General features: G+C 36.4%; 1 protein-coding gene across 1 annotated transcript in view; it reads left to right on the plus strand.

Moving 5' to 3' along the window:
* The first annotated feature begins 215 nt into the window (after nucleotides 1–215).
* LOC123256839 (FRAS1-related extracellular matrix protein 1-like) overlaps nucleotides 216–16,930 on the plus strand; it is a 42,945-nt gene continuing 26,230 nt past the window's right edge. Inside the window, exons 1-4 of the mRNA XM_044685398.1 lie at nucleotides 216–680; nucleotides 6,255–6,456; nucleotides 7,667–7,811; nucleotides 16,204–16,333. Coding sequence (XP_044541333.1) covers nucleotides 216–680; nucleotides 6,255–6,456; nucleotides 7,667–7,811; nucleotides 16,204–16,333 — 942 coding nt within the window. The remainder of the gene's footprint in view (nucleotides 681–6,254; nucleotides 6,457–7,666; nucleotides 7,812–16,203; nucleotides 16,334–16,930) is intronic.

Here is a 16,930-nt window from a genome sequence, read left to right on the forward strand (position 1 = left end):
GTCACACAAATAGTAAGGTATCAGAGATAGAATCTGAACTTTCTTGGTATCCTTGATTCTTCCTCTGTACTTCAGTGAATGAGAGTATTTAGATCGGGCTATTAGTTTAAAAGAGAGGACTTCCTTTGAGAAGAAGTCTTTGATTTTTTTCATTTTAGAATCACTACAAGGCAAATTCTTTAGTAAAGGTGTGTATTATCATTTCATTCCAGTAGATGGTGAAACAAGCATCCATGCTGAAGGCTACCTTGCCTCTCTTTGCCAGATTCGTCTTGAGCAATGGACTAAAGACAAAGCATGGAGTGTTTGAGATCAAACTGGAATCTATTGACCAAGCCTTGCCTGTTGTGACCAAGAACAAGGGGTTAAGAATAATGGAAAGGACCATGGCGCTCCTCTCTCCAGACATCCTTCAACTCTCTGACCCAGACACTCCAAAAGAAAACCTCACCTTCCTCTTGGCCCAGCTCCCTCAATATGGACAGCTCTATCTTCAGGGGATGGTTCTTACACAATACAACTTTACACAACAAGAAGTAGACAATAAGAATGTGGCCTACAGACACCTAGGAGGAAACTCACAGGTTGACCAGTTTACCTTTGTGGCTACAGATGGGACAAATCAAGGTTTTGTTGTGGATGGAAGAGTGCTGAATGAACCTGTGTCTTTCACCATTCAGGCAAGTATGAAATGTCCTCTATTTATAGCCTGCCAAATCTATGACTAAATTAATTCAAAAGAAAGTTTCATTCTCATTTTATTTTGTGAGAACTTTTGAGTTACATTTTATTAGCTTTTGTTCTGCTTCTAAAGAAACATTTGATGATTTGAGAGTTATTTGTGTAAACAATAATGGATGTTTGGGTTTGCATCATCCCCATTTTTGCACTATGCACATACATATATAAATGAATAAAAATGTTTATTAAGCACTTGCTATATGTTATGTACGGTGCTGTGTTCAAGTACAAACAGAAAAGGAATATAGTCCCTGATATCAGGGAGCTCACACTCTAATTGGGGAAGCAACACATATAGGAGACATAGAGTAGAGGGAAAGACCCAGAATTTTTAAGGGTGTAGTTACAAGGATGAATGGCAAGACCTGGAAATCCTTGGGATTTATGAGGATGTTTGAGGCAGTCCATTGCTACTTAGTAAATGAATTTAGGAGTTTTAAAAATGCATTTCTATTTCATTAGTCAAAGTATAGCAAATATAGCCTGGTTTTCACTTTCATTTATCTGAAGCTTTAGTTAAGATGATGCTCCTATATCATGCATAACTCTTCATATAAAAAGAAAATTTAGAGGTATGTATGAGTCATGTTAAAATTCTTTGTTATTAATAAGGTGAGAACTATCATAACACCTTCCTTAGTTTGACTTTTCATTTAGTTCGGCTGTTTTAAAACTAATCCAGCAATTTGTCTAATAAATATATATTAAAAATAAGGAAAGTTCTGTGCACTGGGGATGTAATGATGGAAAACGACCCAATCCTTTCCTGTAAGGATCTTAGAGACATGCATACAAAGAAGTATGGTGCAAAGTAGAATATGACAGGAAAAAAGGATAAATCTGGACAAAGAAATTTAGTAAAATTTAAGGATGAAACATTCACTTTCAACTGAAGAGAATAGTAAAGACTTAATTTTGATTAATTCTTGCCTGAGTTCTTGTATATAAAGAAGTTTGATCTGGATAGATGGGAAGAAAGTGAAGACGACCTTGGTGTACTTATTAGAAGGACAACAGATGAAAAGGGGATGAGGGGTCACTTAATAGTATATAATGAGAAGGGAAGAAGAAGCATGATGGAGTTGATACTATTTGTATGAGAGAAGACTTCACTGCTGAGACCCACCCAGAATTGTAGTCTACTAATAATTCCTTAAAGATGCACCACTCCAATTAAAGACATATGGGTTCTTCCTTTACTTTACATATAACTTCATCTTTCAGAACATGGAAAAACCAAGAAGGGAAAATTCTTTTCTAGATATGATTCTCATTAATAAGGAAGATGGTCATTAGAGTGAAATTCATAGGAAGTTTGTGGGGAAAGTGACTCCTTCATCTTAGAATTTGTGATAGAGAGAAGAAATCTAGGAACAGTTAGACACGCATGATAGATTTGAGAACAAATTTTAAAAGCTTTAAAGAATGTAAGCATGTAGGATCTCGTGGACTAAAATTCTACAGAGGAAGTTAAGCTAATGAATGAGAACCCTTTATAAATGCTATTCTGAAAGCACAAATAAAATAATTCTAACAAGAAGGGAAAGGAAGGGTTATCAAGAGAGGAAAATATATGCATTCAAAGAAAACTGATTATTAATTTAGATTTTTAAAAGTAATGTATGCAAGACAGAAGCAAAGACAGATAATGGAGGATGAAACAATTTTGTAAGAGAAGTAAAATGATCAGAGACTTACGGGGAATGCAAAAGACAACAAAAATCATTTGTGTTAGTTATTTGGGGCTTGGGAAGGGAAAAGAAACTCAAAGAAGAATAAGAATTTGTGAATAAGATGATGAAATGGTTAATAGAAAGAAGGTAGAGACCTTCAACTCTTATTTCTTTCCCTCAAAATCTCAGGCCATATCATTACCTCACCTAAGGCAAATGAGGAAAATATCAATAGCTATTCACTCATATGCTTAAGTTCCTATATCTCCAAAATTTTTGAGGCTAGTCTATATATGCATGGACATACATGATGAAGGTATGAGAAAGGGCCAGATGGTTTTTCACAAATTATATTCTATAGCAGATCAGATCTATAATTACATAATTTACTGAAAAAACAAATAATTCAGGATTTCCATTCTGGTATTGGTTATGGGTCATAAGAAAACATTCCTTGCCCTCAAAGAGCTCATAGTCTTATTAGGGATCAAAATGAAAACTGGAACAAGTTGTGTCATAAAAACCTAGTAAGAAGAAAGTATCCAGGAGGAGATGGTCAGGCTGCAGAGAGGCTGCCATGGAGAGGATTAAGAAAAGGCCGTTTGATTTGGCAGTTAGAGATCATTGGTAACTTTGGAAAGGGCAGTATCAGTTAGAAGAGAGATATAGGAAGAGCATGCAGGAACAGAAGGATTAAATGCAATATGATAAGTCTGTAGGCAGCAACTAGTCCAACCACTTTATGTTACAAATGAGATGATGAGGCACAAAGAATGGAATGGGCTTACCCAATATTACACAGTAAGTAGCAGAGACAGAATTTGAACCTGGATCCTCAGATGTACGCTCCTTCCATTACACCAAATGAATATTAATTGAAGGAAATAGGAATAACTTGGAGAAAGAGTAAATAAAAACTATATTTATTTGAAAGAATTAAGTTTGGTTTGATTTACACTAGAGGGCAGAATGGAGAGAGGTCTCAGTAACAAATACAGATTAAATGGAAGGAAAAAACACTTTTCTAAAAATTAAAGCTATTCAGAAGAGGTGGAATGGGCTACCTTGGAAGTGGTGGATTTTTCCTTCACCAGGGCTCTTCAACAAGAGCTGCATCAGCACTTGCTGGTGTAGAAGGGATTCTCATTCAGGTATAAGTTGAATCAAGTGGCCCCTAAGGTTTCTTCTAATTCTGAGATTTTTTGATTGTCACTTGACTCTATAGACTTTTTCTGGCCAAGCTGAAAATCAATAGCCACCCTTGAGTGATATATTTGGTCCAAATGCATCTCCTAGATTCTGGAAGGAATTCATTCTTTTACTTGCTCATTTATTCAATGAGCATTTCTAAATCATTGTGCTAAGTGCAAGGGAAATATAGAGTTTAGATAAAATATTATGCCTGCCTTAACAGTTTAGAATCTAGTGGGGGAAGAGAAGATAAGAAAAAAATACAAAATAACATTCCAGAATAAGAGGATTAGGGAGACCTAATAGAGACACATGAGTTACAAAGGGAAGGTCATTATTCTTAGGGGAATTAAGGGAAACTTAATGGCATTTGAATTGAGACTTAAAAGGTGGATAAGAATTCACAGGTAAAGAAGGGGAGAAGGAACATTTTGAATGTACAGAACAGTAGGATTAAAGGCATATTGGGAGGAAGAGCAGAGAGCCTATTCACAGGCCCAAGAGAAGGTCCAATTTGTTTGTAGCATAAATTACATTAAGGGGAGTTACTGAAAAAGCAAGGGTACATCAGATTGTGGGAGGCATTGAATAGCTAGAAAAAAAGATTGCTTTCAGTTTCAGTCTATAGGCAATAAGAAATGACAGAAGACCACTGATCAGATAAGTGATATGACCAAATATGCAAAGAGTAAAAACTAGTGGAACCCTGAGCAATGTAGCCACCATGAAGCCCTGTCTAGAGAGGAGTCATATTTGGAAATGCCACATGATTCTTCGAGATCCCTGAGACCAGAGGATGAGACCAGAGGATCCTGGGGCATGTGGTCTTTGTGCTGTTCTGTTGATGTGCTTCTGCTTCGGATTATTATTTTAAAGAAGCAGTGTAACTGAGGGCAGACTTTGTGGATTTGCCAAGGGAAAGAGACAAATGTACTTTGCTGATAGTGGCATTTAAAATCACACACTCTATTATAGGTAATTTGTATTTGTCTCTCTCAGATGTCATAACCAATTCCTGTAGTCATCTTTTATAACACACACACACACACACACACACACACACACACACACACACACACACACTACATTGCTGCTTTCTCTGGGTTTGGCATTTCTGTGAGATTTTCAGGCAAGCCAACATGAGTCATCTCTGAGATACAGGCTTCTAAAGAAAGCCTTGTTTTCAAATATTTTTCACGGTATCTAGAGACCCATTTTTAAAGAAATGTACTCTCCAGGAAATGAAATTCAGTAAGACCAAGAGACATTATTAATTATATCAAAGAGATATAATGCAATAGAAAGATGAGCTCTATTTAATTTGTATTTATCTTCATCAATTCTCTTTAAGTCCTGTTTTCTTTATAGTAATCTCCTTTTCTTTTGTCCCTCCTTCCTTCCCCAACTACCTTTAATATGCCTGGAAATTCCCAATGGCAAATAATCTCCCCACCCACCATCAAAGTCTTCTCTTATCTATCCTCACAATTGGTAAAATACAAGCATATATATACATATATATATATACACATATATACATATATACATATATGTATATTTTTACTCTGCTGATATTTGCTTATATGTGCCATTTTGCCTTTTGGGGTTGGCATATTGAGTATAGTATTTTAAGGTGTGGTCCCAAGGTTTATTTTTTAATTTTTTTCATTTAAAAATTTTAATGAACAAAAGTCTATTTTCTTTCACATTTATATTCTTCCCCCAATTTTGCCCATTGAAAAAAGAGAAAAAAACCAAACTCTTGTAAAAATATGCTTTTGATTATAGTGTTTTTGAGAAATGAGGGAAACAAGAGGCAGGGAGGGGCTAATGTGAGTCTCCTAACCCAATAATTAGGTTAGGAACTTTTGGCTAATACATACTTTGCACTCATCACCCTTCTTCTCAGCCTTCCTTTGTCATCTCCCAAAAGCAAAATATGACTGACCAGAGTTAAGGCTGAATTTTTTCTGTAGATTAATATATACTAGAAGAAAGTTGGGGCATTTGGGTGGTTCAATCAATAGAGCATCAGGCCTGGAGTTGGGATACTTCTTAGCTGTGTGACCTTGGGCAAGTCACATAACTCCAGCTGTCTAGCCCTTACTCTCTTCTGCCTTAGAATTGATACTTAGCAGACAGAAGGTAAGGGTTTAAAAAAAAGAGAGAAGAAAGTTGGCTGAACAAACATGTTTTACCTAATGAAGTAACCAAAACATATAAAATACACAAACCAACTTACCTTTCACTTTCTTTTCTAGGACAAAATAGAGAAGAAAATGATAGGCCTAGAAGATAGGAACAAAAAGAAATCTATACTCCTTTTCTGTTTCCCAGACCCTTCCTAGTCTTTGGAAATTGGGAAGGAATGATCTGGTACCTTAGAGCCTCTTAGAATAAAAGATGCTTCCTAGTCTGCCTTATCATTCATTGAGTTATTTTTATTTTTCAGCAAACATGTATTGGTCACCTGTGTTCTATGTGTAGAACACTTTGCTAGATAACTACTGGAGGTGGGGAGGAGAGGGAGATACAAATTTGAGATAAGATTCTGTTGCTGCTCTCATGAAGCTTATAATCTCATAAAACATTAGAGCTATGAATGTAGCCTGTCAGGAAACATCCGTCTAACGAAATATACTACTTCAGGTGTACCAGTTGGATAAAAAAGCACCACGCATCATACATCTTCAGTGCCCTTCCCAAGTGGAGCTTCTGAAAAATGGTTGCTATGGGATTTACATAACATCTCGAGTCCTGAAGGCATCTGACCCTGATACAGAGGACAACCAAATCATCTTTAAGATTTTACGAGGCCCCCAGTACGGACATCTGGAAAATACAACAACAGGTACTGGGTTTCTCAATCCTCCTAATTGCTCATTTTAAAATACCCAGTGGCTCACATCAAGGATTGGAGTGCTAGAGAGTAATTTAATTAAGTGCATGACCATTTGGTAAATAGTCCCTGAGGCTTTGTGATAGATGCAGTTTATAAATCAATACTAGTACTAAAGAGGGTTTCAAGTCAAGCTTCCCTAATCCATCTTGAATGGGAAAACCAAATGCAGTGTCACAGCTGTTTATTGTTTACAACTTTGTTTTAGGTGCCAGATTGTAATATGTATCAAGTAAGGTAGACTGTCAGACCTAAATTCATAGTTGTGACTTATTTTCATTTCTATCATGAATTCCAAATGATATCAATTCATTTTAAAATGTCAGTTTTAGTTGCCTGATAATTTCCCCCAGTAGTATAGCGTTTCTGCCTTGTGGAGACAATTGTTAAAGTACTAAGCTAGACAGGATGCTACAGAGTTACCAATTTTTCTAGTACATTCTTCTGTTCCCTTTCTGCCCTGATTTTTACAAAAACCACCTCTAGGCAAATTTTTCCTGAGGCAAATAAATGGAATTCTTTCAGTCAGTCAATAAATAAACATTTATTAAGTGCCTGTTAATATACCAGGCACTGTACTAAGCCCTGGAGATATGAAGAAAGGCAGAAAGAAGACAGTCCCTGTTCTCAATCTAGTGGGAGAGACAACATGTGATAATACAAAAAAGACATATAGAGGATAAACAGATGGTAATCAAGAAAAAGAAGGTTTCTTGCAGAAGTTGGGATTTTAGGTGGATCTTGAAAGAAATTAAAGAAGCCAAGAAGAAGAGATGAAAGGAGAGAGAATCTCAGACATGGGGGATATCTAATGAACATGCCCAGTGGTAGACATTAGGAACCCAGAATATTATTAATGCCTTAATTTTGTATCTGATGTATAGCCCTTGAAATAGTAGGAACTTCCTGAAAACTGATGTTGTTGATATTTCCAGAGTGTTTTCTGGCTTACAAAGCACTACAGTCAGCCAACTAATAAATGTCAGTGCTGGGATTGAAGCTGATCTTTTGACTCCAGATTCAATGCCCTTTCTACTATATCATAGCTTCTTTCCTTTATTCATCCTTAATACATTTTGGGGCATAAAATCAAGTAACCATATCATTGTATGAATTCTTATTGAATTGGTAGGTATAAAATTCCTTTATTCTTTATTTTCAGGTGAACTTATTCAGGACAGATTCAGTCAAAAGGACCTAAACAGTAAAATCATTCTTTATGTCATCAATCCATCGTCAGAAATGAATTCTGATAACTTGGAGTTTCAAGTCACAGATCCCAATGGAAACACCGCTGCCCCTCAAACGTAATTTGTTTTTGTATTAAATAGGTTAACCTATCATATATGATGGGCATAAAACTTAAAGTCCATTTCAGTGAACTAGACCAAAAGGTTTAAGGTAAGAGATTAACTTTCATCAGTTCATGCCATAGCCTATTCAGGAAACAGAGAGAAAAGCAATAAAGAGGGGCTTCCTTTTTATTATTGTCCTAGAGCAGGAAGATCATTAGCTCTCCAAAGTAAGGAAACATAAAAACCACTAAGTTATATCTAGTGGTGCGTGCCATGCATAAATATGAATGCATCCCCACCCCCATGGCTAGGATCTTCTTGTCTTGGCAGTACATAAGGGTTCGGAATTATGAGTCAGCCAATCTCTTGTATAACATCTTGCAGCAAGAGGTCACTCTAGGACTATGATAATTACAGACTTTCTAAAATACCCAGGCCAAGAAGAATGAAGGGGAAAATGAGACATTGTACGTCAGGCTATAAATATATTTTAATTTATGTATTTAACGGTTTTAGCAAGGCCTATTTGACAGCATTTTCCCCATTTGACAGAAGCTTCCCTCCTTCTTCCCTTGACAAACTCCCCGCCCCCCAAAGAAAACAAGTACAACAGCCAGGGACTGCTTTTGTGACCAAAGATATTTAGTTAAAGGACAGAGTTGAAAGGACAAAAAAGTAGAGTGACAAATAGATTCTTCTGAAAAAGTGTGACATTTAGAATGTGTGTAACAACTATCTTTTTCAGGACTAATAAAAATAATCCTGTTTAATTCTTTTTTGACCTCTCTACAATATTTGACATGGTTGACCACCCTCTCGGTCTGGATACTCTTTACTCTCTGAGTTTTTATGACATTGCTATTGGATCTTCTCCTAACTATCTGTCTACTATTGCTCAATCTCCTTCTCTGGGTCATTATCCGTATCATCTCCCCTAACTCTGAGGGTTCTCCAAGGTTCTTCCCTAGACCTTCTTCTCATCTTTCTTTATTCTCTCACTTGGTGATCTCATCAACTCACATGGTTTTATTTATCATCTCCATGTAGATGACTCACAGATGTGTACATGCAGCCCTGTGCTCTGTCTTGAGCTCAAGTCTGGACATTATGAACTGCATATCACATAGGTATCTCAAACTCAATGAGGCCAAAACAACTCATCTCTGCCCCTCTAAACAATCCCTATTCCACAATTCCTCATCCTTTAGGGGACTGAATTTCACAACTTCAAAGTCATCCTTTATGCCCTACTCTTAATCTGTATAATTCAATTGCCAAATATTACCATTTTGACCTCCATAATCATTCATATATATTACCTTCTTTCCACACAACTATCTCCTAAGATCAGGCCCTCACCCCTTCTTACTTTGACAGGCAACTTTCTAGTTGATCATTAGTCTTTCCACACTCCAACCTATTTTGCCCATAGCTAGCCAAAGTAATTTTTTCTAAAGCACAAGTCTGTTATTATTTCACTACTCAGTAAACACCAGTGGCTCCCTGTTGCCTCTAAAATCAAATATATAAAGTCCTTCTTGACATTTAAAGCTCTTCACAATCTGTTCTTTCTTACACTGCACTTCCTTTTACACATGGAGATCTGGCCAAACTAGCTTTCTTGCTGAGATCCTCGTATGTGGCACTCTGATTCTATGACCTTATATTGGCTTGACCCCCGCCCCTTCCTGAATTCACTCTTTCATCACCTCTACCTTGTACAATCCCAAGTTTACTTCAAGGTATAGCTCAAATGCCACCTTCTACGTGAAACTTTTCTTGATCCTCCCAGTTGCTAATGCCTTCTCTCCCAGTTATCTCAAATCTCTTCTATATATACCAAAATATTTCTATGTTGTCACTTCTAGCCAGATTATACATTCCTCAAGGGCATGGAATTTTACTTTTGTCTTTGTATACCAGGGGCCTAATATTGTGTTTTGCACATAGTAGACACTTCATAAATGTTCTTTAGTTGATTGGTTGAATTTAATTAACTAAATATTTTTAAGTGCCTACTCAGCATTGGGGCTGGAAAGATTAAAAAATGACACAATTCTTACCCTCAACGAGATTATAAAAATATGATGGGGGTAATGAGATAGACATATATACAACTAGTTCAAGAGGGATAGATGTAGAATGTGTATGCTAGTAACTATTTAACAGCCAGCTCTTTGAAAACACAATACATTTTTAAATGTAATCTGCATTATTAATATTTTCTCCATCACATCCATCAGCAAAATCATAACAACTAAAGCCCTGATTTGAAGCATTTGCCAATATCTGTGGTATAAATGCTCTGACTGAAAATTTAACAATCCGCCCTCCTCAATCCACACCAGCTCCAGCATACAACCAGGGATGGAGAATTTTGGATGATCTCTATCCTTTGCATTCCTATTGAACATTTTCTTCTTAAACAAAGTAAGAATCCTGTAAGTCATTAAATTTGATTGCCTCATTCTACATATGAAACTCAAAAAGGGAAAGTTCCTTGCCCAAGTTCTGAGCCCAAGGACTTGACTAAGGTCACATCTGGAGTAAATGACAGGACCAGGATTTGGAATTAGATTCTCTGCCTCTGATCTGTCACTCTTTTTCTTGTACTTTTATAGTCAGGTTGAAGGCTAATCATATTCCAGTTCTCTTTGTGCCTGCCAGCTCCAGGCTTGCTTGCTTTTGCCTTTTTTTTTTCAATTACATTCTCATGGTAATTATTTTTCCCAGTCAATTCCGGTCATTTGTCCTAGGTTCTTTCATTGACCGTCAGAGAACAGAGGGCTGTGATCTTCTTCCCCTCAGGAAGAAGGCTCTAAAAAATGCCCTTGTCTAGTTCAAATGAATGCAGTATTTTTCCACAAAGCTCTCCCTACCCACCTCCATCCCCTTTTCTTGTGGAAAAAACACAGACCATGACTTGCAATCTCAGGATCTGCCAGGAGATGTCTCTACAGACAATAGTAGAGAAATCAAGGCTACTAAACCAAATCAACAGTCATGTGTACCCATGATGGGACTGCCCCAGCTGACCTTCTAAAACCCCGAGGGGTAGGACATGATAGATTTTTCTACCTAATTCTGTGTGTGTATATGCATATATGTGTGTGTCATTTAAGAAATGCTTGAAGGGAGAGGAGTATTTATCTCTGTGTACGTGTATATAAAAGAACACCATACGCAGTTTCCAACTTAAAAACTTTGTCAGTAAGTTACTTGTTTTGCAACAACAGACATAAAAATTCCCCTTCCAAAAAAGAATGTTATAAAAGTTGGTTCGGCCCTTGGGCAAGTATCAACTCACATATCTATGGATTTTTAAGGTTTTTGAAGTGCTTACATTACCAACCCTATGAAGGAGGGAATACAAATAGTATTATTCCCATTTTTCAGGGGAGGAAACTGAGGCTCAGTGACATGTGAAGCAACTTACCTGAGTCTGCCCAGATAACTGGTCAGAGCTAGTCTTCCCACTTAGAACTTCTGGGTCCACATTCAGCCCTATTGCCATGCTACTACATTAACACCTTAAAATCTTTTTAACCTCCATCGTAGTAGAAATAGCAAACATCTTCTACCATGTTGTTTTTCATTATTTTTCATTGTCAGAGTTTAGTATTTCTATTGAGAAATACACTCCACCTTCAGCACGCAGTGAGGAAAGATTAGGATGGCATTGAGAACATACCTCTTCTCCTCCCCTCCAGCTGCTGGCCACCCATTTGGGAGCAAGACAGGAACCATATGGTTTGGGAAGCATTCCTTCCACTTCTGTGTATTAGCTGCTCTAGCATAAAGAACATTTGTAAGTCGGACATTTTGAAAGTCAAGGAATGCCTCAACTTTCAAGCATATAGCAATTCAGCTCCAATCTACAAACATTTATTTAGCATCCATTGTATAGAGCAGATCCCATCCATAACTATAACCTGAAATGAAAGATGATGAGTGCACTGGAGAGGTTCAAAGAAAAGTTTAACGCGAGACGTTTTAGGCAGCAGTAATTGAAGCGAACTTAAAAGGATGGAAAATAATTCAACAAAAAGAAACAATACATCCAAGGCCTAAGCAACATTGTTAAGAGAATCATCATAGTAGTTTTGGGGCCAGTGGCAGAGGAGAGTATGTGGAAGGGAGTAATGTATAAGAAGTCTAAACAGGTCTTGTCAAAGGGTAGAGGGCTTCGCAAAGCAGGAGGAGTTTGACTTGGCAGGCAATAGTCTGCCACTGAAGATTTTTGAGCAGTGGAGTGACAGGACTAGATCGGGGCATAAGGGAGAATTACTGTCAGAAGCACTGAGTGGCAGAAGGAAGCCCACCTCTAATTAAAAATTTGCTAGGGACTAATATACAAAGGGTGTAATCCACATAGCTAATAATCAAAGCAACGTGTAAATGCTACTGAAATTTGTCTCCTTTGGGGAGAAGCAGTGCCCACATCAGCATTCTAAAGACATGATGTAGTAAACAGCCTTTCTAATTAAAGGGGAAGGGATTTGGAAGAGACAAGCTAGAATAAAAAAGTATTTTTTTTTTAAAAAACAAGGATGCCAGGGAGCCTTCAAAAGAAAGGGAAGGATTTATGTGCAGTAGGGAATGTCTGGGGGCCCTGATTCTGCAATGCTAATGACTTAGTGGTATAAAGGAAAGGGTTGATTTTATTACATTTAAATCTAGGCAAATTTTGCCTAAATAAAGTTATCAGACCTTGTTGGTTAATGATTTTACACAGAAGTTAGCATCCTCTTGACAAATCTCAGAAGGCTTTATTTACATGATAATCAAATTTGGATATCTAAGACCTTTTTTAAAAAGACACCTTTGGACAAGCGTCTTAAGTCTTCTATTTAAGAAGGAAGCTTAGAATCACATAATTTAGAGACGGTATGGTCCTCAGGAGCCATCTATTCTGATTCATTAAAAAAATTCTTCTATAACATACTAGACAAAATTATCTTTTTCAGCTCTTTTCTTTATACACACTAGGAAAGTTTGGTTTCAAAGGGTTAAGTGACTGGTCCAAGGCCATCCAGAAAATAAAGAATAGAACTAATATTCAAACCCACATCTTTTGACTCCAAACTAATTATTTTTTCATATATTAATTACATGATGTTAGAAAAAAAGCTTGACTAGGGACTATTTTGCTAGATTTTGAATTCAATTTCTGGCTAAAGTCAGAAACGATGCATATACAAATGATCTGTGTAAAATTGGGAGTTTCCAAGGCTGATTTATTTGGGGTGTGTGGGATAATAAATTAAACCTTGCACTTTTTTTTCAAGCTACTTAAAAAAATTCACTGATATTCCTCACCCAGAGTAGTCACATGAAATAAAGTAAAAAAGAAAACCAAACCAAAACATTTTGGAAATTCTTACAAAACTTTTGGCAAGACAGGGAATCGAAACTCTTGGTGAAAATTAAGCTTTTGGATTATCTGTGGAGTGCAATCATCCCTTCTGATTTCTTGTCCACCCTCCTGGGAAAAATCAAATGCTAACTTCCTATGACTATAGGATTTAATAGATATGTGCCAATGCATCCCAAATACATTGTGGGGGCTTTTTGTTTTTATTTTGAAGTTCTAACCTTATCTTTAAGTCATATACTCCTTGCATATAAAAGCGCAAGTATTTATGAGAATAATAATATATGCTTTCATATGACCTTTCATTGAGAATCTCAAAGTATTTAATAAGCATTAAGTAAGCCTCATATAATCTTTGAAGTAGGAGGTTAAATAGGCTTTGGAAAATGGAGAAACTGAGGCACACAGCGGTTAAGTAATTCATACCCAATACCTTTTGACCCATGACCCAGAATCCTAAACTAACATTTCAGTCCTGGAAAGCAAGTCTTTCCCTTATTTTAATGTTGATTTCATCAGAACTTAACATTTGTATAAACTAATTGCAGGCAAAAGAACCGGAATATGTTTCAGTGAATGGAAAATCTAGACAGAGATTCCCTGCCTAGTTTACCACAGATATGCATCTGTATTTGTCAAGAAATTTACCCTTTCTGCAAGGTGCTCATTTAAATAAGAAGTAATAAGTAAGGACTAGTGTAGAGTACTAGAATTGGAGTAAGTAAGACTTTGGTTGAAATGTGCCTCAGTTTCTTCATCTGTAATATGAAGGGTTGGACAGTATGATCTGTTAGGTCTCTTTTAGAACTTATTCTGTAATCCTGCGAATCATTTCCTGAGATGAAATGAAGCCATTTTTCAAAATTCTTAAGTTCAGAAACTTGAGCACAAATGTTGTCAGCTGTATGGTAGAAACTAGGAGAACTGCATATGTCATTCGATTGAATAAATATTCATTAAGCTGTTATGATATAAATGGACATGGAAAAGAATTGAACGCGTGGAGATCTGAGGATTTACAAACATTGATACTGCTCTGAAACTTAATTAGCTGTGTGATTCTAGGCAGCCAAGTATCTGTGTTTCTGTTTCCTTATAAGTAAAATGAGAGGGTTAGAGAAGATGGCCTTCAAAGACCCTTTCAGCTCTAAATCTCTAATCCTATGATGAAAACATGAATTTACAAGAGTACCAAAGTACACTAGTGTTCAAATAGTTTTGGGTTCTGGAAATAAAAAAAATGAAGAGTAAAACCCCTGGCTCAAGAAGCTTGCAGTCTACTAGAAGGATTTAGATACAATGATGAAGACACATAGATATGTTTATCTTAGAAATAATACAAATGAAAAAAGAAAATTCACTTCAATTATTTTTGCTTCTTTTCACATATACATCAAAATGTTTTTTTTATCATAGTTAGAGGCAATTAAGTGGTAGAGAGGATAGAGAAGTAGACCTGAAATTAGGAAGATTTGAATTCAAATCCTACCACAAATACTGACCCTAGACAAGTCACTGAAGCTGTCTGCACCTTCCTCAACTCTAAAAGTGGGTTCATAATACCACCTACTTTCCAGAATTGTTACAAGGATCAAATAAGGCAATATCTGTAAAGTGCTATGAAAACTTTAAAGTATCATATAAATGCTAATTATTATAATTGTTATTATTACTATTATCTACCACAAATCTAACAAAAGTTTAAATGTGTAGACTTTGTTAAAATCTATCCAAATCTAATCCTTTTATTCCTTATTCCTTCCCTGTCCTAGAAAAAAAAATGAATTAGAGTCAGAGGACTTGATTTCAAATGCTGGCTCTCCAACTAACCTTTTTAGACCTTTCACAAATCATAAACACTGGGCCTCAGTGTCCTCATCTATATAATGAGAGATTTAACCCTCCTTTCATTCATCTCATGTCTGTCTGTACTTCTTGCTTTTCTTGGTAACACATATTTTTTTTCCTTCTCCTCATCTTCACAACCTGTCAGGAGTTGTTTGTCACATGTAGTTTCCATTGGCATTTCAACCATCCCTACCTACTACATGTTCATCTCAGAACTCTATAGGGATTCTTTCTTTCTCCTGTTATTTTGTTTCATGGCAGATTTGAATTTATTTGCATCAAAAAGTCATCTGAGTTTCAAAACTTACAGTTTAATTTGCAGAAGAACTCTTTATGTGGTTGTAGAAGTCTTCAAACGTTGGTATAATGTATTTTTATGATATGTCATTTGACTTTGATAATAGCCTTGCTCTAGCACAACTCCTAAAATTAACTCCCTCCTAGAAATCAAGGAAGGTCCTATGTAATTTGAGAGCCTTATGTTCATGATGCTGGTATCCAGTCTTTCTAGAGCTTAATGAAAAATTAAAAAGAAAGATCCGAGAAGAAATAATGACATTGAGAAGAGGAAAGGAAATAGAGATGAGATCCTATTGGAAGGTCTTGGAAATTCCTCCTAAGGTGGCAACAATAGCTTATTATAGGTTTATGAGAAAGGGAAGTCATAAGTAGGTATAATGGCAAGAGAATTGGGTCTTCCTGGGTTGAAGTCCTGATTATATCACTAACTTGCCATATGATCTTGGGCAAGTACATAACCTTCATAATCATCATTTTCTGATTTGTAAAATGAGAAGTTTGGCCTAAATAACTCTAAGGTCCTTTTTAGTTTTGATAACCTTCAAAAACATCTTAAAGGTTGAAATCACAATAAAGGGAAACAGACAGTGGAAGTGCTGAAATAAAATTGGAGATTTAAGGAGAAAATTCTAGAAGAAACAAATGCAAATTCCTGCTCCACGTTACTTGTAAAAAAATCCCTGTCCAATAATTTTCCCATATTTTTAGGTTTGGACACTAATAGGAAGAATCAAACTGGGACTCCCTCAATTCTGAATGATATGTATTATGATTATGTGTGAGTTAAGAGTCACAATATCATAACCATAAGGGAAATCTATTTATCCTATGATGCTATATTTCTCATAAATATCTTTCTTTCTCCTCCTTCTGTGTGCATAGTTTGGAACTGAAGTGGTCCCACATTCATTTGCCCCAGACTGAATATGAAGTGTGTGAAAACATGAACACAGTGCCACTGAAAATTACTAGGATGGGCTATTTAATGGAATCAGCCTTTGTTGGAGTAAAGGTAACTTAAAATCTAAAATTATAAACCTGAGAGCAAGTTTATATGCTAAAAGTGCCCACTGAAACCTTCATGTACCCTGGAAACCTTCCCAAGCAATCAGTGTGAATTCATATTCCAAGAGTGCCACCCCACTCCTGGGATTTTGACTGCAAATTCTTCTGAGATCATGCCAGCCTCAGTTTGTGTTCATTTGTACATGACTGAAATGTGTTCTGAATGAACCCCAACTGTAAAGCTTCATGTGGTTATTTGCATAAAGTCTTTGAGTTTTGATTTCATAATCATATTGTTAGGATTAGTTCACTGACAACATGTGATTTAGAAATGGAAGATTATTTCTCTCTTGCTCTAATATGAGTAAAGAAAATTGCATAAGTAATGGCACAATGAATTCTTTGTATTATTTAATTTGTGGATTATGTGCAAGTAGTTTTCAATCCCAAGTTAATTTCCTACCATCTAGAATACTTAAAAGGCTTCCTTCCTTCCTTCCTTCCTTCCCTCCCTCCCTCCCTCCCTCCTTCCTTCCTTCCTTCCTTCCTTCCTTCCTTCCTTCCCTCCTTCCTTCCTTCCTTCCCTCCTTCCTTCCCTCCCTGT

Source organism: Gracilinanus agilis, chromosome 1, assembly GCF_016433145.1.
Source record: "Gracilinanus agilis isolate LMUSP501 chromosome 1, AgileGrace, whole genome shotgun sequence".
Classification (NCBI taxonomy): domain Eukaryota; kingdom Metazoa; phylum Chordata; class Mammalia; order Didelphimorphia; family Didelphidae; genus Gracilinanus; species Gracilinanus agilis.